Source organism: Lepisosteus platostomus, chromosome 4 (genome assembly GCF_059453375.1).
Source record: "Lepisosteus platostomus isolate fLepPlt1 chromosome 4, fLepPlt1.hap1, whole genome shotgun sequence".
Classification (NCBI taxonomy): domain Eukaryota; kingdom Metazoa; phylum Chordata; class Actinopteri; order Semionotiformes; family Lepisosteidae; genus Lepisosteus; species Lepisosteus platostomus.
This window is the reverse complement of record NC_142614.1, coordinates 21,431,233-21,456,731: the sequence shown is the minus strand read 5'-3', so window position 1 is coordinate 21,456,731 and position 25,499 is coordinate 21,431,233. Positions and strand designations below refer to the sequence as shown.

The 25,499-nt window shown below is 37.8% G+C and overlaps 1 protein-coding gene across 3 annotated transcripts in view; it reads left to right on the top strand.

The window, feature by feature from the left end:
• The window catches only part of dym (dymeclin), a 149,069-nt gene that overhangs the window by 91,599 nt on the left and 31,971 nt on the right, over nt 1–25,499 (top strand). For all 3 annotated transcript variants that reach the window (XM_088629003.1, XM_088629001.1, XM_088629004.1), the window contains one exon: nt 10,320–10,425. In XM_088629003.1, the coding sequence (XP_088485129.1) occupies nt 10,320–10,425 (106 nt within the window). The remainder of the gene's footprint in view (nt 1–10,319; nt 10,426–25,499) is intronic.

Here is a 25,499-nt window from a genome sequence, read left to right as displayed (position 1 = left end):
TATAATGCTTTATGGTTTAAATGCTTGAGCTACAGTACATACTGTACATGGAGCTCATCATATTCTGTACCACTGGCTTTAGGGTTATCTTAAACTAAGATGCAGAGATGATTTTAGATATACAGTATAGTAAGTGGTAATGCTGGCCCATGCTTTTCCAGACTCCTTGAACATACTTACAGTGCCACCTTAGTTTTTTAATATATTTTAAGAGGTCTGACTCTGCTCTTACTGTATATACTTGGATCCCCACTGGGATTCTAGATCTTACATGTCATTTCCCTTTCATGGAAAAACTTTACTTCTGGTTGTCTTGACTAGTCTTTTCCTTGGCTTGTTAAAGAAATATGACATGGGCATTTATTGTTTAATTATCTACCCCCCTTGCCTTTTGGTTCCATTTTGCTGATTAGATAAAAATTCCTTTTATTTTTTGTAAGTAGGTTTACAACACAATCCGCCTTATAAACAGCCAGGGAAACGTTTCCCTTATTTTTCCTACCACTATTCTCAGAAGGTCACCATCGGGTACTTACAGTGCCTTGCGAAAGTATTCGGCCCCCTTGAACTTTTCAACCTTTTGCCACATTTCAGGCTTCAAACATAAAGATATAAATTTTTTATTTTATGTGAAGAATCACCAACAAGTGGGACACAATTGTGAAGTGGAACGAAATCTATTGGATTTTTGAAACTTTTTTAACTAATAAAAAAATGAAAAGTGGGGCGTGCAAAATTATTCGGCCCCTTTACTTTCAGTGCAGCAAACTCACTCCAGAAGTTCAGCGAGGATCTCTGAATGATCCAATGTTGTCCTAAATGACTGATGGTGATAAATAGAATCCACCTGTGTGTAATCAAGTCTCTGTATAAATGCACCTGCTCTGTGATAGTCTCAAGGTTCTGTTGAAAGCGCAGAGAGCATCATGAAGACCAAGGAACACACCAGGCAGGTCCGTAATACTGTTGTGGAGAAGTTTAAAGCCGGATTTGGATACAAAAAGATTTCCCAAGCTTCAAACATCCCAAGGAGCACTGTGCAAGCGATCATCTTGAAATGGAAGGAGTATCAGACCACTGCAAATCTACCAAGACCTGGCCGTCCCTCTAAACTTTCAGCTCAGACAAGGAGAAGACTGATCAGAGATGCAGTCAAGAGGCCCATGATCACTCTGGATGAACTGCAGAGAACTACAGCTGAGGTGGGAGAGTCTGTCCATAGGACAACAATCAGTCTTACACTGCACAAATCTGGCCTTTATGGAAGAGTGGCAAGAAGAAAGCCATTTCTCAAAGATATCCATAAAAAGTCTCGTCTAAAGTTTGCCACAAGCCACCTGGGAGACACCCCAAACATGTGGAAGAAGGTGCTCTGGTCAGATGAAACCAAAATCGAACTTTTTGGCCACAATGCAAAACGATATGTTTGGCGTAAAAGCAACACAGCTCATCACCCTCAACACACCATCCCCACTGTCAAACATGGTGGTGGCAGCATCATGGTTTGGGCCTGCTTTTCTTCAGCAGGGACAGGGAAGATGGTTAAAATTGAGGGGAAGATGGATGCAGCCAAATACAGGACCATTCTGGATGAAAACCTGTTGGAGTCTGCAAAAGACCTGAAACTGGGACGGAGATTTATCTTCCAACAAGACAATGATCCCAAACATACAGCAAAATCTACAAAGGAATGGTTCACAAATAAACGTATCCAGGTGTTTGAATGGCCAAGTCAAAGTCCAGACCTGAATCCAATCGAGAATCTGTGGAAAGAGCTGAAAACTGCTGTTCACAAACGCTCTCTATCCAACCTCACTGAGCTCGAGCTGTTTTGCAAGGAAGAATGGGCAAGAATTTCAGTCTCTCGATGTGCAAAACTGATAGAGACATACCCCAAGCGACTTGCAGCTGTAATCGCAGCAAAAGGTGGCTCTACAAAGTATTAACGCAAGGGGGCCGAATAATTTTGCACGCCCCACTTTTCATTTTTTTATTAGTTAAAAAAGTTTCAAAAATCCAATAGATTTCGTTCCACTTCACAATTGTGTCCCACTTGTTGGTGATTCTTCACATAAAATAAAAAATTTATATCTTTATGTTTGAAGCCTGAAATGTGGCAAAAGGTTGAAAAGTTCAAGGGGGCCGAATACTTTCGCAAGACACTGTATTTGGATATTTCAGTTTCGGGTTCAATTTCGGCCTGATATTAAATCCCGACTCTGTGTTAAGGTATTGAAAGGTATTGTGTGAGACGTGTGAGGATGATTTTAGTCAAGGCATTTCAGCAACACTTCTGGGCGAAGCCTCTTGCCATTCATCATTCATCATGCTGCTGTGAAGAAGATTTCTGTGTTATTGCAAAGTTCAGGCTCTCCTTTGGGCACCACAGTTGCCTCATAGCTCCTTGGTCTCAGGTGTCAATTTATGCCAGATGCGCCTGCCTCTGTGCAGTTTGCATATTCACTCTGGTCACGAAGGTTTGCACCATGTGCTCTGGTTTCCTCCCACTTCCCTTGTAAGTTAGATTTAGAATGATAATTATATCGCTATTTTCAGCTTAGAGGATCCTAAAGCGTCGAACTGGGTGATCCACAGCTGCCGTTAAGTATCAGCAGCACTTCTTTACAACAAATCTCACAGAAATCACTCACTTCATTAATTGTATTAATGAAGAACTTAATACACCCTTTTTGAAATTAAGTTATTCACAGGAAGTCATTATTACTCTGTAGGGTGGATCAGTATATAAGATTCTTTCATAAGTAGAGTATTTTTCTGCATTTAGCTGTTTTGACTGACAGTGCATATTGATGAACAATTAATGCAAACATTTTATGTTTTGTTTTATAGATTTTCAGAAGCTTTTAGCACCTGTTCTGTCACCCAATATAAAATGCTATTCAGGATAAGTGTCTTTTTTCCTCTTTGCAGTAAAGAAAAGGCAGTTACATCTTCAGGTCTTCGCTGTGCTTGACAAATGGAAAATGCAGGCTGATGAAATCAGTTACTTTAAGCTATAACTTGCCACTTGAACTGGTCGTTGTTTTCAAATTCAAGTTCTACCCTGAACCATATGAATGCTAATTTTGTATTCCTCAATTCCCTGTGAAGACTAGCAGCTCAGCCAATGCTTGGTTGGCATGTGTAGAAAACATGATTTTTGTGTGATGTAATTTGATTAGTTTTGCTAAACCCTCTGCCCAAAATCTATGAAATACTCATCTGTAAGGAAAGAAATATTAGAAGCCTTCCGTAATGTTGCAGCATTTAAAGTCTCTCTGATTTGCCATGTATTTGTACAAAACTATTTTAGTGCACAGTTAATAATGGAATAGCTTTAGTTAGACTTGAAATAACTGCTAGTGAATCAAGTAAAACAATTATGGCAATTCATTATTATATGTTTTTAATTAGTTTAGTCTCCTGTGAAATATACTGTATGTCTTGAACACTCCTCTAACTTTTAACTTCTAACCTGTTAGCGAAAGAAGTGTTATTGTTTTTTTTTCCCAGTATCTAGTCTTTGATATATATTTTTTACTTTTATCACCATCTATTTCCTGTAACTTATTTTCCTTCCTTTGTATTGCCAGGGGTCTTTTTATTGTCTTTATGGTGCAGTTTTTTGCCAGTCTGAATTGAACCCTGAAATTAATCTTCAAGAAAGATTGATACAGAGTAGTTTAAAGTTTATTTCTTCTGCACAGGCTTTGGTTCCAAAGCTTTACTACTGTGTGTTTCAGAGCTTTGTAGGATGTGGTTTTGCTTTCAGAAATGTGTGTTTTCTCCCTGTGATCTACTTTGGTCCAGTTCTGGGATCACAGTGCAGTAAGTAGCCATATAGATATTATGGGCTTTCTGTGGACAGAGCAGGTAGAATCAAGCTGATACCATTTCAAAAGGCAAGTTGCAAAATGGAAGCATGTATTTTTATTTATTAATTTTCATTAAGACATGTTGTCTGAAGTTTTGTTGTTGCTTTATTAATTATCCCTTAGTTTCCCATTTCTTCTTCATTCAGCTTTTGGCAAATTTTATGATTGTGGACCCAAGTGCAAATATTTTTTTATTTGTCCCCTCTGTGCTACCCCTATCCCCTGACATCACATACTAGCAGCATTATAATAAAATAAAGTAGTGTTTTTGTCTCTGTGGTATCCACCTCAAACATTTCTTTTCCTCTTTTGATTTGTTTTTTTAGATCCCTATGGTGCTATTATGGAACAGGAAATGTAGCATAACTTTAGGAATTGTGGTGAGGCCTCTTGGCCAATTTGAAAAATTCCCACCTCCTTTGTGTTTGTTCTTGTCTTCTTGCCATTTATTTTTTTTAATTAGCATATTTACATACCACAAGAAATTTCCCACAGAACTTTGTGTGGCTGCTCATGTAAGTCTCATCAATTAAATAGGTAGATTTTAATTAATTGTAATTTCCTTACACTGAAACCCAGATCTAACCCTGGCCATAATTGAATTCTGAGTTTCAAGAAAAACTTTCAAGGAAATGATGAGAGAATAATTAAAAAGTCCCAAGACAGAAACATACATTCAATATTAATAGTATAATATACATTAAACATAGTCAGTATAATAGAATAGTAACAATGTTTAACTTGCTACTCATTGTCCTGTGATACATTCACACTAACAGCCTACAGTTCCATCAATGAAGTTCTGCATCTAAATAATAAAGTGGGCACTATGCACAAAAATTGGACCTGAGCAGAATGCAGCTTCATTCAGTCAGAAATTACATTTTCAGTGGCTAGAATACATTTTATTGAAACAAAAAGATCACTGAGAAGTAACTAAGTATTGATAAAGAAATTTTTGGAGGAGCTTGGCAAAGAGTCACAGAATATGATCAGTCCTATCAAGGTAAATCCAGACTGTCAGACTGCATTTCACCCAGTTTCCATGCGTTTTGCCTGCAAAAGAATGTATATGCTTTCCACCGTTTTGGTAGCTCAGTGGCCATCTTGTGTTTTTTAATTAAAAAGTCCGCCATTATTGTAGCATTTATTAAGTTGTTAATTCATGAGAATAGAAGGCTGGACTGTTTTTTTTGTAAAGCGTTCATCTTGTCCATGTGTAGATAAAGTTCTTGACTGGTCCCAATAAAAAGAGTTGTGTTTATCTTTTCTTCTCCCAGCATTCCTCACAAATTCCCATATTTATTTCCTCACAACATTGGTACTAGAGAATCCACTAGCTTAGGCTGAAAGAAGGACCTCATGGGCTTCAACAGTCATGAGACCATCATTGGCAAGTTGCCAGGGAATTAATGATGGCTGTGCCTTCCCAGTGCAATGCAGGAAACAGACATAGACCAACAGAATGAACCAGTATTTTTTTTAATCTGTATGATTATTTCTTACATAAATAAAGTAGTCCTTGCCACACAATTATTTGCCTTTCTGTTGCTGACTTGAGTTCCCATCTTGGCTTTTCAGAGATGGATTTTCATAGTACATTTACTTATTTCATCGCAGTCATTCCCTATAAGCCTTTCCTAACCACTTTTCCTTTATTTTACATCTTTTTTTTTCTATAATAAATGTGTTGCAATCTGTTAAAATGAAAACCTTTATGGTAGTGTTGAATCACATCTACTCTGACTTTCAAATCAGTGGCATTACAGTGCCAAAGAAAGGAGGAATTTGCTTTTTTGAGTGTGAAAGGTGTAGAAAATTGAAATCCATTACCTCCTAGTTATTGTATTGCTTGCCACGGTTGCTGCCTTTGCGGAGCAAACTAGCTGTGTCGCGACATCCGGTTATGTCATCATGCAATCTCTTTCACTACTCCGGCTGCTGCAGAAACGTATCACCCGGACGCTTGGAGCACCTGGAGTCAGTTTATGACCATGCCCATTCCAGGTGCTCTTCAGAATAAATACACGGAACTAGACAGAGTTCGGGGCTCTGTCATTGAGGTTGAACACTGAACCCTGTGCTTCATTAAGTATAGAAACAGGTTGACAATTAAGCTAATTTCATTTTTAAGAGAAAAACCACAATCTTTGATAAATGTTTAAGTGAAATGAAGAATGAAGGGGGCTTTCTGGAAGTATATGTTCATAGTTAAATTTTCATTGTAGTTAGCCATCAAATTTAATTATCTGCAGGCAGCACTTCAGAGATTACATTTTTAAGAGCTCCCCCACAAAAAAGAAGTCTGAAGACTTCACCTGAAGCCTAGAAGAATCAACACAGTGCATCTTCTCAGTTAGCACTTACAGTAGATCTATGGCCCTGTGCTTCTCTTTTTCATGCTTTCTAATTATTAATGCATTATTTATAAATATGATACTAACAAAACCTACAACTTATTATAATCATCATAGTGATTCAATAAAAGTGATTGAATAAAATGTATCCCATTGGAGGATGAGTTTTTTATAATTGAGAACTTCTCTGCTCATTGCAAATGAGTACTTCTCTGCCTCACCACTATTGTCTTAATAAAGGAGGTGTTTTGTTTCTAGTTGGTTTTTATCCATGATTTCTTGCAAAGATAAACTTGCAGTATTGATTAGACTGGTCTGATATCCCATTCTGACTTCAGTTTATCCAGCTCCATATTTCCATCCTCCTTTGTCTGACCGTTTGAATCGTTGTGCGTGTTGCACTGCCCAGATTCCAGGAAATCTCGCAGTTAAATCAGAAATTTAGCTCAACGGGAGGAATCCTGACCGCTGTAGGTTAAGTTGTGATGAATAGCTCTCTATATTAGCTTGTTGCAGAGTGATATTTACTTTTGTTTTTAACAAATTAATGTTGTTCATAAACCATTAACAGCATTCCACTTCCAGCATTCACTCAATACAGAGGGTAGTAACCATTGACTGAAATAAATGTTTTATTACATGCCTTTCATACAGTCCCTCATAAAAGCTTAATTTTCAAATCAATGATGGTAGCCATTCAAGTATAATACAAGTGTTTGGATTGATAACTGGCTAATGGATAAAAAACAAAGGGTACATATAAGGAATAAATGCTTAAATTGGAGTGATTTAATTTAAGGGATCTGTACTAGGACAAATGCTCTTCCTAATTTGTGTCATTAATATGGATTCTACCATTGTTTGTAAACTTGTCAAGTCTGATGATTATTACAGAAATATGTGATTAGCAAATGTTCTAGAAGCTGCAAAGGAAATTGAAAAAGATTTTAAAATTTTAAGTGTGCAACCAATTCTTGCAGGTAGCAAAAACATAAAACTACAGTTTTAAATGGATAACACTGAACGTGAGGGTGCTACATAAGTAAACATAAGTATCTGTGTTAACATATCAATTTAAATTTGAAGAAGAACTAAAGAAGAAAAAATGTTAGTATTTAGAGTTAAAAGTGTAGAATTTAAAGCAAGGGATGTTGATGTCCAGTACAGCGTGACTATGTACAATCCTGAACTCGTACTGACTGTCTTACACTGACAGGCTAAAAAATCCTTTTTGCCTTGAGAAAACTATTAGGGGACTTCAGACTTGATTCAAGTATACAAATAGAACCATGGAAATAGAACCAGTGGAAGCGAAGGGGAAGTACTTTTTTAAGTGGAAAACATCTGGCACTATTTGACATAAAGGGTTGTGACAGTCAATGAAAAGCTACCCTGCTATGCTGTTGAGTCTAATAGATCAATTTCTTTTAAGAATCTCCTAGCCGACATCCATGAAACAATTAACAACCAAACAAGCTAAATGGGCCAAATGGCCTTCTCTCAATAGCAAACTTTCTGTTCTTATGTGTGTTTATTGGCTTGCAAGATATGTACCCCTTACTTCAAATGTTCTGGGTAACCTCTGTGAGTGTGTGCAGTTGTACTCGGGGATGGGCTTTTCTGAAAGTGAAAGAAAATAATAAACTCAGACCTCAGAGCCATTGTTGTAATGCTCTCCTGTCTGAGCTTATTGCTGTAATGGTGTAGTAATGGTGTAATGGTGCTGTAGTAGTCTAAGTTAAATTCTTATTATGATGATGCTGAAGATTTAATAATTGAAATAAAAAAAATGTCACTTATGTAGGAATATTTCCCTAACATCCAGAGGCAACATTACTCTTGAGTATGCCATAAAATTGAGAGACAATTGTTTTGGATAAGGCTGACATAAAAAAAAAAAGTATTACTAATAAAAGCTAGTGTAGTGCTTGGACTGAAAATATTATAACAAGGAATTTAAAGGACATTTTATAAAGAAACTTTTTCTATCTTTTTAAAAAATGTACTGTTATACATATTGTTATACATACATTCCTGTGAAAGGACAAAAATTGTGATGAAAGTCTTATAAAGCATAGCGAGCTATGGTAAAGAATGACAGAAATTTTGGAAGATCCAGTAAATGTAGAATATCGATGTAGTGAACCCCAAGAAGAGTTGACAAAATACCTTTTATATTTACTGCAAAATCTGGCATTTAGATGTGGAGATGCTTTTTCTGGTGCATAGTTATCCTTTGTTGAATTTGATTTTGTTGTTGTGATTTTACTTGTAGAGTTAATTTTAATTAAAACAAATTTAGAGACAAATGTATTAGGTAATGCTGGTTAGAAAAAAAAAACAGGTAGCAGATATTAGTACCTATTGAAAGTGACATCTTATCACACTGCATAAATTGTTATTGAAGCCACCCAGCTGGATCCTATAAATGTTTATTTCTTGCCATAAACTGCAGCCAGCAGAGTGCCTTTTGCAGTAAGGTGGCCTGATTAATGGCTTGATGTGAATTACTCTGTTGCAGGAGACTTGATAATCACTTTACAGAAACATGGTCATTTGATAGAATTGTGAAAAAATATTGTGATCTAAGAAGCCTTGTCTGTGATGTTGTTTAAGTGAAAGGCTGCTGTATATATATATACAGTATATGAATGCATACTGCCAAAACTTGAAAATATATTATAGCAGTCCAGGTCCAGTTCCATACAGGATAGTTTTTGTCCATTCCATTAATGTATTTGATTTGTATGGTGAAAAAGGTTTCTTGCCATGTTATGTATGGCAACTTGCTTAAGAATCACATGAACACAACTGTTGGTCATAAAGCCTTATATCCACCCTGGTCCTGTGAAGATACACATTGGAATATTTAGAAGATGAAATTGGATAGATTTTTTAAATTTCTGTCCCTGAAGCATTTTAAGCAGAACAATGCTTGTAAAAGAACTGGGAAGCAATTACATTAAATTGGCACTTGAGAGACTTAATGAGCAGTACAAGAAAACCTTTTTTGTCATTGTTGTTGTCATCATTTTGTGTATTTGTTTTTCTCTGTGTTGCACTCTTGCATGACTTAATGTGAAACTGTGTTTACGGTAGCATACCAATAATATATCATTTGGTTTATTGTTCTTGATTGATTAGCAAAATACTGCTTTTAGTTTGTGTTAATTTATTCCACTGAATTTAGCACTAAGATTGTCTTTTGTGAAAGCACAGGGCAAAGGAGTCATGTTAAAGATCTTACATGATAACCTGAACTCTTTGTACACCTCCTTACCCCCCCCCCCCCCACCACCACCACAAAAAATTAAATTACTTCATTCTTAATTCTGTTGTTTATTTTTTATCCTATCTTGCTTCTGTACATGAAACATTTTGGAGCTGAAGCTGAAATGATATTTTAGTGTCTGAAAATGAACACGGTAACACACCACTGACAGACATGTTGTGCCTCTCAAACTCCACTCCTACTGTCCTCTGCGAATATCAGGAGTAGGAGTGGAGCTTGAGCGCTGGATGCCTTTCGGCAGAAACTTTAATTCCCTTTGCTGACATCGTAATTTCACTCGATGTGAGATATTATGGTCTTGTGTGCTTTTCGCAAGTTAAAGCCCATTTTTGGATGATTGGTAAATGTGCACTTCGGCCTTGCTGCTGTAGTTTTATCCACATAATACCACTGACTCTGCTTTCTGACAGGTGACTGCCAATGCACAACTGCTCCTCTTTGCATAATTAATATGTACTTCAGTACATTCAGACAGCACAGTTATCATTTTGTGCATTTACACATGCTGAACATTTATTTTGAAAATGTATGGAACTTACAGGGATTGTAAAAAGTTTGTTTCTCTTTCGCATTTTGGTACCATTTGGCACAATAATATTACACAAGTAGTGAACAGAATTTCAATCGCACTCTGTGGGAAGTGTTGTAGAATTCTCCCAGCTGCTAATACTAAGTGCCCTGTTGCACCATCCTGTAAAATTAAAACATACTGTGTATGAATAGTTCAGGTGGTATAGTTTTAATCATAAATCTCACACTCCTTTTTATCTTCCATTTTGTAACCCTATTTTTCAGCCTTTTTGCCCTGTTGTCGAAGAAACACAACAAAGTCCTGGAGCAGGCCACGCAATCGCTTAGGGGGCCATTCAGTTCTGATGACACTGCGTCGCTCCCAGACTATGTGAGTAATTCTGCCTCATGGCTGCTCCCACTGCAAATTCGGGTGATTCACTGGATACGGTTTTTCCCAGGTTCCTTCTGTCTGTTCTGTTCAGGCCTTTTCTTCCTTTCTTTAAAGAAACATACAGTACAAAAGGTAAGATTCAATAAACTGATTTCCTCAAAAAGGCTTGAAAATATCTGAGTTTTTTTAATACATTGAGTACTTATCCACTTTCATGAGTCTATGTATGGGAAGTATTCAAAAATCCCCTCAAATTTTATTTTTTATCACAGAGTATCTTGGCTTTCTGCTTTGTCCTTCAGTTTGATTTACCTCCTTATGCACTGTGTGCAATTCCTCTCTATATTTGGAACTGGAGGGCTTTCTAAGACTTTACTGTCAATACAGCTGCATTCATGCAAGAATAAATGGATTTCTGATTCATGTTGCACTTTGCCAGGCAGTGTTAAAGGCAGTCTTAAATAAATACAGCACCTTGCAAAGGTATCCACTGCCTTTCAATGATGTCCCATTTTGTCAAAGTTCCAAATGATGTTTACACAATTTAAAATATATATTATTTTTAATCAAAACTTGAAAGCTTAAGCTGAGCAATTTTGTAACTGTTTGGAAATTATCTGCAGTTCTTGCTGACATTTAATTTCTTCTACTCATAAAAGCATTTAGTGTGAGCACTCAGGTTCTGATTAAAATATTCACTTTTTAAAAGCATGTACATATTTGTGATTCAACGAAAGGGGACAGAGACTGAAAGCTTCTACAAGGCACTGTGTACGGTGTGGGACAAATAAGTAATTTGGCCAAAACTGGAAAAATGATTTGCATTACACAGTAAAGAGATCCAATAACTCAACATTATCATTTAATCTCAAGTTATATTATACAAGTGATACTGAAATTATATATATTTTAAATGAGTTTTAAATGTGTCCAAAGACATTAATGGATTGAAGCGATGAGCTCCTCAGACATGGTGCTTGTAAAAGAAAAGGCACAATCACCTGTGTAGGGTCTGGTCTTTGGCAAAGAATGCTTGAATCAGCAATCTCAGATTAAGGGCTGGACTATACACCTGCAATACATTCTTAAAATAACCTGGAGCTAGAACATTTGGTACCATATACATGGGAAGGAGATATTTAAAGTCCACCCTAAATTTGACAGGGAGCCAGTGCAATTTACACAGGACAGGAGTTATATTGTGTTTTAGTTAGCACAAAAGCTTCAGAAGTCTAGACATACTGAAGCCTATTTAGTACCCTAGTATGTAAGCCATTGCAGTATTCTAATCTTGTAATCTTAAATTAAATTACATTGCCTTTGTATTTTGCTGTATAAAGCAAAAAAAGTCCCCCAAACAGGTTATAGTTTCTGCTTTATTTACAATACTTTCTTATCAGTGCATATGTGAACTGGAAAATACAAGGATGTACAGGGAAACAATAAGGCGACTTTGTCTACACAGCAGTTTTGACTGCAAATCTAGCACCGCAAGGTGAGTTTTGTGTTTATAGGTAAACTATCATAGCAAGGAGCTTCTACGACCCCAAATGCTAAATTAATAATTTCATTTATGTAAATGGATTAACAAACACCATGGGACAAAGAGAATCTGACAGGCTCCATATACAGTAGCTGTCATAGTATATGACTGATTTACACTGATGCTGCCCAATGTCTTCACATGCTAGCAGACAGGAGCAGGTAGTTGTGAGGCAAGGGGAGAGATAGTATACAGAAACATCTCGCTGATAGCAGATGCATACAGTTAAACTTGACTTTCTTGCATGGAATGACAGTTTTGCTCCATGACGTTAAATAGTACTCTGAGGTTTTCTTAACTCCAGTTAGTCCTGTCCTTGTCCTTACAGTCCTGGAGGTGCTCAGAGCTGATGTCACAGTTGTCCTTGGGCCTCTAATTCTTATTCATCTCCTGTCGGTTTTGATAGGTGACCATGTCTTTACTGTGCCCTTCTGTGCCTATGGATATTCAAAGAATTGGAGCCTGAAGTAACTTTCTCACATCTTTTTTTAGTTTTTTTTTTCTCATTGCCAAAGCGATGCCCTTTCAAATTATTTTTATTACACAGTCTGTTGTGAAATTCTGTTGCATTTTCTCTAGAAAATGCAGGTTTTATTGGGACAGCAAATGAGAGGAGAAAGAGATGGCAGTAGTTAGTTGCTATGCTTCTACACTTCTTAATGTTAGTGTCATTTTTCCCCTGAAAAATATACAAAATCTAGAAATTGGTAAATGCCTTTGCATGTGTTTCTTTCCTAGTTTAGTAATAGACATTTATAACATATCATCCACCATTTAACCATTTGGATGAAAATGTAATTAAAGCAAAGATCTTATCTATCAGCAACAAAAGATCTGCTGAATGTTGTAAACATAAATGCATACCTGTGTGTTATCTCAGGTTTTCACTGTGGGATGTTCTGACCTCCTATACAGCAAATCCACAAAGCTGCCATATGGTCTTTGCAGTCTGGAACTTGCCTGGTTAGCACAGCAGTGCACTTCTATGAGCCCTGATTGATAGGCTATTGAGACAAGCTCTCTCATTGGTGGTAACAGGCTTAGTCTTTGTCAAACCTTTCTATTTATTTCTGACATTGCATTTATTTAGAAATTTTAATATCTCAAGGTACTGAATGTTCACTGTACTGAAAAAGTCAGTACAGTGTTTATATTTCTTTTTTCCAGTATTGCATTTGGTTTGGTTATTGACTTGTTTTATATATTGCATTCTTAATTAATTACGTATAGTACTCCACACATTAAGATTACTGCAATACGCTTTGAAGGTACTCAGATGGCCTTTGCAAGAATACATAAATAGTGTTTTGACATTTCTTTTTCAAATGAATCGATTTTAAAATCATTTCAAAACCTTTTTGTATGCTCTTTTGTCCTGGGTAGTAGATGAAATCTGTTCCAAGTTTGCTCCAGCCACTTCCAGACGAATTGATTGAAGTGGTCCCTTTTTTATGGAGTTTTTTTAACTGTTGTTTAAAAGCTTTGCCTTTTTTAGACTACTTTATAGTATAAATAGTTTGGGCAGTGTTGCAAAGACTGTGGGGAAACCTGACAGAAATTTGTGACATTTTAAGGGGGTTCAGGAAACCATGGATTGGGGTGAATGGTCTGGATGACTCAGCTTTCTGCAGAACAGTGACCCCTTGTGGCTGACTAGACTCTGGGATCACAAGCTGTGTGTGTGAAGTTCTGTCTCCTCCAATGCCGGGTGCATAAGCTGAGCTGTTTCCATTTCAGTTCACAAAGCAAAACGAAGCAGCTGGCCTTTTATTCCTCTAGGTCACTTCTGGAGTCCGGTGGCTGGGCGGATGCTGACTGATTGTCAGCAGACAAACAGGCGACAGTGAAAAATCTGCTTAAAGACGCCAAACAGTCTTAATTAGGGATTTTTATAACAGGGAGACTTTATACCAGAGAGGTTATATAAATTTCTTAGGCTGCTAGGCCTGAATAGGTGCTTTTGCTGTGCCTGGCTCCCCACAGGTGGGCAAAAGTCAGTCAGGAAAGCTTTGTGAACAGACTGGCATTGTAACACCAAGGTCATGTGGAGATTTGAATTTGCATTTACCTCCCTTGCTTCGCCCGGTGTTACATGGTCCTTTTCACAACATTTGAGATGCAACATGGGGTTTTCTCCATAAGAGAAATAGTTAAGCATCCTGTGTTCATCCTATGTTGTGAAAGATACAAAATAACCAGAGTCCACATCGCTACCTTCCCATTCACTAAACTGGACTTACTTTCAGGTTAGGTTGGAAGTTATTTGAATGACATGGCACTTCTATGCGTGATTGTTGATGCCATGGGTAAATAGGCAGTCCCAGACCACCACCAAGCATTGACGGTTACAGAGTGGTGGAGACGGTTGGTGGATATTTTAGCCCTTGTGAAACATACAAAGAAAGAAAATGATAAAAATCCATGCTTTGTGTGTAACTCATTGGATTTGTTATATTGAGCATTTATACCTTTAATTCCTCATTCTATCTAGGTCTGTTTCTTATTTTCTCTTTAACCATAATTTGCTAGGAAATATGGATGTTTTATATAATGTAGCATCTGGTATGAAACATTTTCCATGACTTAAACAGTAAGTGAAAGTAAGTGAATGAAAGGAGTTTAAAATGAAAACTCTAGAGAAAAGACCTCCAACTCGTGGGACACAAACCTTACTTCATGAAAAGTTAAGATACAGGTTGCAAGTTGATACTTCACAGCATGCATCGCTGTGAAGCCTTAACATCAGGGGGTTTCTCCAGGTTTGTCATGGCCAGGTTTTTATTCCTCAGATGCTTACATTTGAATCAGACTTGCAAAAATATTGAGTGAATCTTCCAATACAGCTCAAAACACAATAAATTAATGAGGTGACTGTCTCTCCTGACAGGATTTTCAAGCACCAATGGTAGATTACCCTTTTAGGATTTGCTACCAGAGTGGCAAAATGTGTAATCCTGCTCAAGAAATTCCAGCTTGATGATTCTTATACTGTTTTAGTATTATAAGATTATTCAAAACTAGCCTGTAGTGAAAATAGCCTTCCTTATCAGATGGGATTCAAAAGGAAAAGGTTAATACAAAATCTTTGGCCACATTAATTTGTTTAACCTAAGATGTATGTAAAAAATATTCAGTTATTTCTAATAACCTGGATTAAAAAACAGGCTTGAGGATATTGGGGCATCTTAGTAAGTGGTGTTATATGGATGACACTGTAAACAGATGTTTAGTTTTAAATATGCATTTATTTGCATATCTTGAAATCTCTGTGGTGTTGTCGAATATGTAGTGTTGTGCAGGCCTCTCAGAAATCCTGCCCAGAGGCATACCCAAGAGCAATACAGCTCCAACTGTCTTATTCACTTTGCCTTTGACAAGGAGAGTTCGCAGCTTGTTAGAGCCGGCTGTGGAGGTGTCAGTGTACTTCTATGATTGCTGCCTAAAGCAGTCAGTATCTGTAGGATGTACTTATTTTGAAGTACAGTAATTACTAATAACAACAGGCAGGCAGAAGATCACCTTGCTGTATGTTTGATTAAAAAGAAACCTCTTTAACAATTTTTCACATTTTGAGTGGGATTTCCTATATGCCAAGTGAGCCACCAGTGTTCTTTTATTTCCCTTGGTGTTTGCATATATCCATAATCAAAAAAATGTATATGTCCTGGACAGTTCTAAAATCTCAATACTAGAGCAGAATGGGAATGGGCTAGATTTTTCGGAGCTGAAATAAGAATTTGTTTGTAACATCTTACAAATGTCCAATCATAACCCATATTATAAAAACTTCGAATGCTGGGCATTATCAACTTCTTGAGTATTAATCTGAATAAGGCTCTTCATCGTGTGGAAAAAAAGTCTGAGTGATTTTAAGCACTTAAGTGGACAGTTTGTCCTTGGCATCAGCATCATCATTAGAATATGTTTTGGCTAGTGCAACTAGAAGAGCTGCAAAGAAATCATGAAAAAATGAACTTCCACTGAAGTTTTTCTTCCATGAGATAAAACATTTGCTCTGTGCTTCTGTGTCAGCACTGTGCAGCCTTCTGTTAAAATACAGATTGATTCTATTCAAGCGTTGCTGTTGTTTCTAACCTCTGTTAATTGATTTTTAAATTTAATGCATATAAATGTCAGCAGACCTTATACTTAAGAAGCATAAAACTACCTCTATTTCTGAGGCAGTGTCCGAGTAGTCAGAGCTCAAACAATCCAATGAAATATTTGAATTTTATTGTCATGGGTTTGTTAAAATTACCTAAAGCAATACTTTCTCGACTTTTCAACTTTGGTCCGTCCTTAGTCAAGACAATGAACTCCTCTCAGTTGGTATCTTTCTTATTTTTGTAGTTTAAGAACAAATAATGATTCCATATGAGGAAAATCCATTTGGCCCATCTAACCTATGTGGTAGTTAGTAGCTAATTAATCTCAGGATTTAAGGCAGCCATTTTTAAGAGTATACTTAGGGTATCAGTTTCAGCAACATGACTGTATAGCTTGTTTCATATTCCCACCACCCTTTACACTATGAAATGTATTCTTAAAACACTTATATCACTCCACTTTGAAGAAAACTGAATTTAAGGGATTGAATATGGCTTCATACAAAGTTTTTATGCCAGTCTTCAGGTGACTCATGTGTTAAGCCAATGTTTGCGTATGTGTTGGCGAGCACAGTTGTATTGTAGAAAGCTGTCTAAATCTTTTACAGAAAGTAGGTCAACTTAAAAACAAAAAAATAACCTTCCAAAACCTCTTTAAGGTCGTGGTTTTGAAGACTCCTGCACTGTGGCTGCTGTAGTTTGCCAAAATCTGCCAGTTTTAAACAGTGCTTTGTGTTGTTTTCACTTTAATAATTCTGCTGTGAACGAAGGTTGGAAGAAGAAGTAACCATCCGTCTGTTTGAGCGCCAGTGGGAGAGTGAGTCTGTTGTGTTCTGGACCCTCCTGTCTCTGAATATCTGCAGTTTATTCGCCCTGTCTTTGTCAGTGTTTATTTTAGTCCGTCTGTGTTAATATGCCAGGGAAAAGCATCTGAAGCCAATTGAAAGATAGCTACTGCTGAAATGAACCTTGGTCCTCAGTCTAAGAAACCAACATCAGAGTTCATTAGCAAAGCATGCAGGCAAGGGTATATCATACTCCCCTTGAACTTTACACAATTACACTGAATTTCATTCACATTTCAGGCTCATGCCCATTTACCTGTTAATTGTTCTTTAAGTCTAAGTGTATATCTTTACTATCGTTGAGCGCTTGGGTAGAGAAGATGGCTTTATAAATTATTTATGGAATGGTTCCAATTGGCTTCAATAGATTTTTTTGTTTAATGACATTGGTAGACCACAGTACTTTTCAACAAATTGATGGCATTACTCTAATTTTTAAGTCAGTTATAGAGGGGTTTTCCTGTTGTCGAGGCGTTCATAAGTCAACAGTGTCATTTTAATGTTTGGGGAGTACATACTGTATATACCGTAAGGGCTGTATTAAAGATCTAAAATTATTTTGACTGGGTGAATCTGTGTGATGCCTTCATTTTAAGGCGTGTCTAGGTGTAATATTTTCATTTACAAGAAAAGGGAATCCAATCTATACAAGGATAAACAACAGTGAATTCAGGAGGCATCAAGGTGTCTGAGCTGAGGGGTTGAATGTGGCCATGCAGGGTCTTTTTACTGAAGTCAGAAGAGGTTTTGGGGATTAGTAGAATTTGGTTTCTACAGTATGTGTCTGTGCTCATGTGCTGGGCAGTAGTGGTGTGTATATGCCTGTGCTAGTGTGCGGGGCAGTAGTGGTGTGTATGTGCCTGTGCTAGTGTGCGGGGCAGTAGTGGTGTGTATGTGCCTGTGCTAGTGTGCGGGGCAGTAGTGGTGTGTATGTGCCTGTGCTAGTGTGCTGGGCAGTAGTGGTGTGTATGTGCCTGTGCTAGTGTGCGGGGCAGTAGTGGTGTGTATGTGCCTGTGCTAGTGTGCGGGGCAGTAGTGGTGTGTATGTGCCTGTGCTAGTGTGCGGGGCAGTAGTGGTGTGTATGTGCCTGTGCTAGTGTGCGGGGCAGTAGTGGTGTGTATGTGCCTGTGCTAGTGTGCGGGGCAGTAGTGGTGTGTATGTGCCTGTGCTAGTGTGCGGGGCAGTAGTGGTGTGTATGTGCCTGTGCTAGTGTGCGGGGCAGTAGTGGTGTGTATGTGCCTGTGCTAGTGTGCGGGGCAGTAGTGGTGTGTATGTGCCTGTGCTAGTGTGCGGGGCAGTAGTGGTGTGTATGTGCATGTGCTATTGTGCGGGGCGGTATGCTCTCTACTATGAGAGGAAATAGTGTGCATTTACAACATCCCATCCGTCATACTTTCCCCCTTTTCCCTGAGTCCCAGTTGCCTTCAGAGTTAAATGGAAAACAGCTGTCACTCTAAACATCTTGTTCTGCAATGCCTCAAGCAGTGCAAATGGCATCTGGAAGTAATGCAAATGGTGAAGTGGAGCTGGGAATAAAAGGCAATGTTTGTTTAATGTGGGATGCCCGATTTCTTGTCCAGGTCCTGTAATTGCCCTTTACGGAAACGGGATATTAAAAAGAAGCATTGCAAATGCAGCAGGCTGGACATTACTCTCACCCCCACCTTCTATTTGCTGTGTTTAATTGCTGCTGATTAGTATTAGGACTTATAACAAATTGGTTAGACTCACAAGGGGATGGGAAGTTTTCTTACAGCTTATTATTGTTTAAGTGATGTGTTTCTGCTCTCTTTCACTCAGTGCAGTAGCTAAGAAGGTCTGTGTTTCCTGTTGTAAAGGGTGGAGTAATAGAGCAGTGCAATGTCCTGGTCAAGATGTACATGTGCCTCCCTTATTTGTGGTGCTGAAAAAATGGAAATACTTGCACCTTTTTAACTTCTTCCTAACGAAACCTTTCTATTGTTATTATGTAAGGGTTAATTTATTGTGATGTACTTCTAGAGAAAAAAAAAAGCACCTTTGCGCACATAATTCTTTCCTACCATAAAGCTCTGCTGAAAGCCTCTTGTAATTAGTCCCCATCATTCCTGGTCGCACTCTGACGTCAGAACAGATGGGAAGAGATCGGCATGCGAGTCTATGCCCAGGAGCCAACGGCTGTCTGCCGCATCTCAGAGTCTGTGTGCGTAAGGGAGATCCCATAGGAAGACTCAGAGATAACTGCAAGTTTCTTCCGTTTCCTTTTTTACCGGAGTTAAAAAATGATATTTTTAGACGATTATGAGTTTAGTAAGGAAGAATGCAGACTAAGGAAAATTAATTTGCTGAGAGATTTCTGTGGCAATGTCAGTGCATGTAGTGCAAACACGTTTATTTATGCTTGCTTGCTGGCTACTGAACTTTTTTTTTTCAGAGCTTGTGATGGAATTCATTTATGGTCCTCTAATTAGATACATGTTTTTTCAAAAGACCTTATTTTGCCCTCAGCAGGCTGGCACTGGGGTTTTGTGCACTGTCATTTGCATTCATTAAGCTGTCATCTCCACAGCACTCTGGAAACCAGTGTAAATACAGGGCGTGGAGATGAGTCAGGGCGAGCGTCAGGACTCCTGGTGGGAAGGCTGTATCTGCCCTATAGAGCACTTCATCATGATAATGCCAGGCAGCAATTAAGATCACCCTGCTGCGGATTGGCCTTTTGAGACATCTCTGAAAACACTACATCTTGGGAGATGTGGAAGTTCAGTATCTGCTTATCATTTTCGAGCGGCTTATATTCATTTAAAATAAATGGTGTGCCCCACACCTTTCTTGCATCGTCAGCTTCTTGTACCATCAGTAATTCTCTTGTTGCTTCTCTCTTTTATTCTCACTGTACAAAGATGTGCTTAGGTTGTTAAAGAGCTTGCTCTGGTGCCTTCTCAATATGAAACAGTCCTCATTTGGGACCCTCTAATGTCAGCTCCTGCACCCCTCGATACGAGACAGTCCACACTCCAGAACCTCTAATGTCAGCTCTGGCACCCCTCGATACAAGACAGTCCACACTCCCAAATCTTTAAACTCAGGTCAGGATCTGGTCCATTTGAGGTTGTGATGAGGGTAATGGTGTGTGGGATTGAACTGCATGTTCCACTGGTTCCAGCAGTGTTCAATAGGATTTAGATCTACTGATTGTTCTGGCCACGGAATGTAGTGAAAGACTGATTTATGCTCCTCAAGGGAACCATGTATTACCTGTCTCTAAGAGAATCTGTTCATTTGACTGGGGGTTCCAAAATATTTTGGCCATTAAGTACAGTATTGCTCTGATCTGTTTCACCTTAGTTTACAGCAAGATGGGCAGCTTTTCATGCCTTTTAAATCTTTTTAACTGCAGATAATATTCTACTAATTTTATGAGTGCTTATTTTATTATGATGAAATTTCAGAGTCTTTATGATTTTCCATATACCTTGAACATCAATGAGCTGATCTAGCATAATGCAATATCAATTTTTCATAAAGTATATTTTAATTACTTTTCATTGGAACTTCTTTATAAAACCCAACCAGTGTAACACCTTACCAACTGATGTCTAAAATGTAAAATTGATCTTTGCCTATTAGGGTGATTAATAAATTAAGCATGTTCTTAACTGTAAATCATTGAAAATTTGTATATATTGATATCAAAGTGATTATTTACATATCAAAGTTAATTATTTAACCTGTATCCACTTTTATGGTTATTTCTGATAATTCTGCTTTGTAAATGTCAATAAAAACTGCTAACTTGCATTTCTATATAGTGCACCTGACATGATATGCACCTGCTGTTATTTGGCACTTATTCCATTACCTTACACGTTTTCAGTGATTCTCTGTTGCTCCTGGTTTTGCCAAACATTTAAGAAAAGAAAATCTCAATATGAAGCAGAACTCATCATAAGTAAAAGAGAAAATGGTATAAAACTATCCATCCATTATCAGAAAGTCCTGTTAAGAGTCATGGCAGCCTGAATCCTGTCCTGGACTCACAGGGCACAAGGTAGGACTGCACCTGGACAGAGTGCCAGTCCAGTGCAGGTCACGCATTCTGAGGGACAATTTGCAGACACCAATTAACCTAGCCAGCGTGTCTTTGAAAACCAGAGTACCCCAAGAAACCTCCAGCAGACACAGAGAAAACATGCAAGCTTAGAAGTGAACCCTGGACCCAAGAGTTATAAGGCTGCTGCCACAGCACCATGCCACTCGATCCAATAATACATTCCACACAATTCGTCTTCCAATCATAAAATTTGTACATTAGTTTGAAAGCAGTACAGTATGTTTGACCATTTATATATTGCTTGTAATTGGGTCCTCTTCTGCTAAAAACAGCTGAAAATTCTGAGGAATTAAGTGGTTGAACAACCATCCTGATCCTACCAGAAGAGTTTTTATTTTACCTTTTTTATGTGGTGCAGTGTGCAGTAGCTAAAATCATATGAAAGCACTGCTTCTGAATGAAGGTTAGGTTGGTGTTCGCGAGGTGCAATTTAAAATTAATGTAATATCCATCTGTTATCTGCAGGCCACTTATCCTGATAAGTGTTGTCACAAACCGGAAGCTATGGCAAAAGATATGTCCATCACAGGGCCACTGAGAAAGAGACAATTGCTCATCAAAACTTTGCACGGTGAGATGTTGTATTCTGCAAACACCCACACAAACGTGGGGAAAAAAATGTTGACAGGTGCCTAAGACTCTCATGAAAGCCTGTGGAGAACGGTGGAGCTGTGAGGTTTCCTTTAATTGTATAGCTGTCATTTTCTTATATTACAAGACAATAGTTTGAGGAATATTTGGAGCTTTCACAGTTTTCTTGCTTGCAGTTTTAACTCAAAAACTTGGTCAAGTACTGTAGGGGTGAAGGTGAAAGGAGCGAGCTCTTCTCTGACATTTTCAGGGTCGAGTCCACTGAGACAATCAGAAAAAATGAACCAAGTGGGCTGGTTATAGTACATCAAGCATCACTTTTCACTTTGTCTCTGGATTGTATGCTCTCTTCTCTATCCCAGGAGTAGCTGGGACATCATAAGGACTTTTGCCTGGAATTTATTTCCCTGAACTTCTAATTTAATCATGACTTATCTTTCTCTGCTCCATTTATGTTTCACCCAATTAATATAATTCTCACCTGGACTGTTTGTAGACTGATTCTGTTCCTCCGTCTTCTCTTTGGAAATGATGTGGCAATGAGCTCAAGATACTCCCAGTAACAACCCTCCAGTATAATTTGTTAAATAAATAAAAAGCAAAAGCTAGTGAGTAAGTGGGACCTTAATACTATAAACAAGGGAGTTGGCATGAGCTTTCTTTTCCTGAGTAATTACATTGATGATTTGGAACTTGGAAGACCAGTGGTAATAAAAAGTAAATACAGTCCAATTTTTGTTGCTGTTTTAAAAATCAGATCAAACTGGAGATCAATCTTGGAGTGTCTTGCTGTGCAGCTCTTACTTTTGTATTTATTTTGTGCCCATGTATTAGAACAAGGACAAAAATCCTGTTCTGGGGACCTGCACCCACACCTGATTGAACGCTTGATGTTACTAGGAAGATTGATCCTGATTTTACTTGGATGCTTATCTGTAAAAGGTTTAGGTTTTGTAACCTTTGCAAGGTTTTTTTTCTGCTGAACCGTTAGTGATCTTAAAAATTGAAAACACAATACAATTTACAATACAATTTCTCTTATGAAATATTATGGTTAAAAGGAAAAATCCTACATGTGTAGGAAGTGATAACAAATAATTTAAATTAATCTTCACCAACCCTGTTTTAAATTAATACAAATTTAAATTTAATTAAGGATTGAGTTCTTTAATTGAAAACAAAAACCAGCAAGCATGTGGATCCCCCAAACCAGGACTGGAACCCCCTGTGTCAGGACATTTAGTTATAGCTGCACCTCCGTGACTTGGTAAAATGTGAGCATTTGAAATACAGGCCTCCCGAAAATATATTTTGTGTTTTGTTCCCTTACATTTTCCTTTTTTTCCTTACAGGACATTCTGTTATTACCCTTTTCTATCTGTTTGCTCTCTTTCTCTGTCCCTGTCTTTCAGTTTGCCAGCATTCTTCCCGACTAGCCAAAACAACTGAATCTCCCCGTTTCTGTCCCCTCTCTTCTGTTATGCTTTCTTTTCTCATCTCATTCTCTCTCTCCTTTTTTTCACTCTGTCTGCCCATCTGTCTGCCTCCTTCCCTCTCACTCTTTGCCCCCCTCCATCTTTTTGTCTGTCTCAGTGGATTTCTGCCAGGCGCTCTCCTCTCAGTGGCAAACTGAGAGTCAGTCTCTCTCCCTCTCAGCCTCCCAGTCTGGTCTCCGTGGTGACTATGCTTTCCTAGCCCGGTGGGATTTTGTGTCTAACAGGTGGCCAGCCTATCCTACATTTCATATTGTCACAACACCTCCCCTCCCCCCTCCTTCTCAGCTAGACCAGGTCAGTCTACTGACTGTGGCTCCAGTTCCAAGTCAGCAGGGGGAAGCAGCCCTCAAGACTGGGCCTGTATCTCTAATGTAAGTCTTTTGACTGCAGTGTAGAACCCATTGCACTTAGTGAACTGGTTAAAGGAGAAATTGACATTTTATTAAAAGAAAAAAGAGTTTAAAGGGGAAATAAAAAGAAAAGAAATAAAAAGAACATAAAAATGTGGAGTTTGTTAAAAATGGTAAGATTTTTAAACATACAAATATCAAATGAAAAACTAAATGGGAGAGTGGAGTCCATGTGAAACTATCATTAATACAATTTATCTTGTTGAAAAGTAAATTAGAGAAATCGTGAAGCCATTATTCCATTTCTATAATTCTATAATGAAATCCATCATTTCTATAATGAGAGGATTCTGATTGATTTAAGATATTAATTTGGTTTTTCTTTGTGCCAAACATAGTGACGAGTACAAACCATTTTGAGTCTATTAACAGCAAGTGGCTCTTTAGAAGAGTCCCTGGCTTTTCCAGTTCCTTTAATGAAATTCAAAAGCATGTCTCCTCCACAGTAATGCTAGTAAGCATATCAAAGCTCTCCTAATTATCTGGTAAAACTTCTAATTGATCTTGTACTCTTGTCTCATGGATTGCCACAGTGTTTGTTTTCTTTAGTTCAAAGCCATTGCTTCCTCATTGGAATATTACCAATTTTTGAGAGGACTGACAAAAACATTTTGTCTTGTAGAAAAGCATTAGAAACAAGTATCAGCGATTAAATGAGCGTATAAACACAAATTGATTTTCTTCACCCTTCTTCATTGTTAATTCTAGACTTACTAATGTTTTTCCTCTAAACTATCTGTTGTTTTGTTATTTAATATAGATTGATGTCTCAATGGTGATGACAGCTTTTGGTTAAAAAAAACTGTACAACTGAGTTGAATATGTGCCTGATATATCGTATCAGCTCATAGATGTACAAGTAATATATATGGGCTTATCTGAACACGTCTGCTTTCTCCAACTGTTGTAAAGTTTCAAACTGCAAATGTGAAATCTTTCCCAAATTGTTAGTAACAAATTAATTAGGTTACTTGGTTTATCAGGATACACAGACATCCTCCCCAGTTGTACAGCTTTGCTAGAATAAGGACAAATCTGGCCACCATCACATCATCAACATCCCTTTTGGTGTCTAATTCATTGGTGACAGCTGCTTAGATGTTCAAAATACACATTAACTCCGGGATCTGTGAACAAAATAACTACCAGTGTAGCCCTTGTTCTCAAAACTTTGTAATTAAAATACAAAAACTTTGGCACCCAAAGTTGATGAATACATACAAAACATACATACCATCCCCTACTTTACAGTACTTTCCTAGTAAAATGTGAAAATATTGGACTGTTATTATCTCACTTAAGCAACATCATTAGTGTTTGTTTTATTAGAGATGGGCATCTCTTCAGGGTGGAAAATATTCTAGTGGTTCATTTAAACTGTCTAAGAAATGACAGCACTTTCTTACACGAGTTCTCTAAAACAGTTTTAGTCAATTTAATTTGGTCAATTTTAAGGTTCTTTGAAAACAGGGGAGATAAAAAGCAGATTTATAATACTTATACCAGATACATAAGTGTGATTGTGTAACGAGCGTGTAGTATTCTAATACACATCGGAGTAACCCATTTTGTACTTGACATATCATGGTTGCTTCCCTGCCAGGTCTAGATTCTTTTATCTTAACAAACTGTTTGCTTTCGTGGGCTCTTTTCTACAGTATATCTTTGAAAGGCTTCCCAGCTTTTGAATTGGCGTTTTAATGTTTTTTCTGCCATTTCCGTAATTCAAGAGCAGCATGATTTTCTATGGTGTATCATTACTTACAGTATATGTGGTCCTACTTTTACAGGAGTTATTAGTGTTGTGATAGAACTCGCATATGTTGTCAGTTTGTTATTACAAAAAACTTTTGGAGTCTCCATACATGAACTGCATGCATGCTTTGAGATACAAAGCAGATATATATATATTTTTATCTGAACGTGAAACTTGAATGCCAGATCACGTTTAGTAAAGCACTGCCACTGAGCCAATCTGGCATCTTA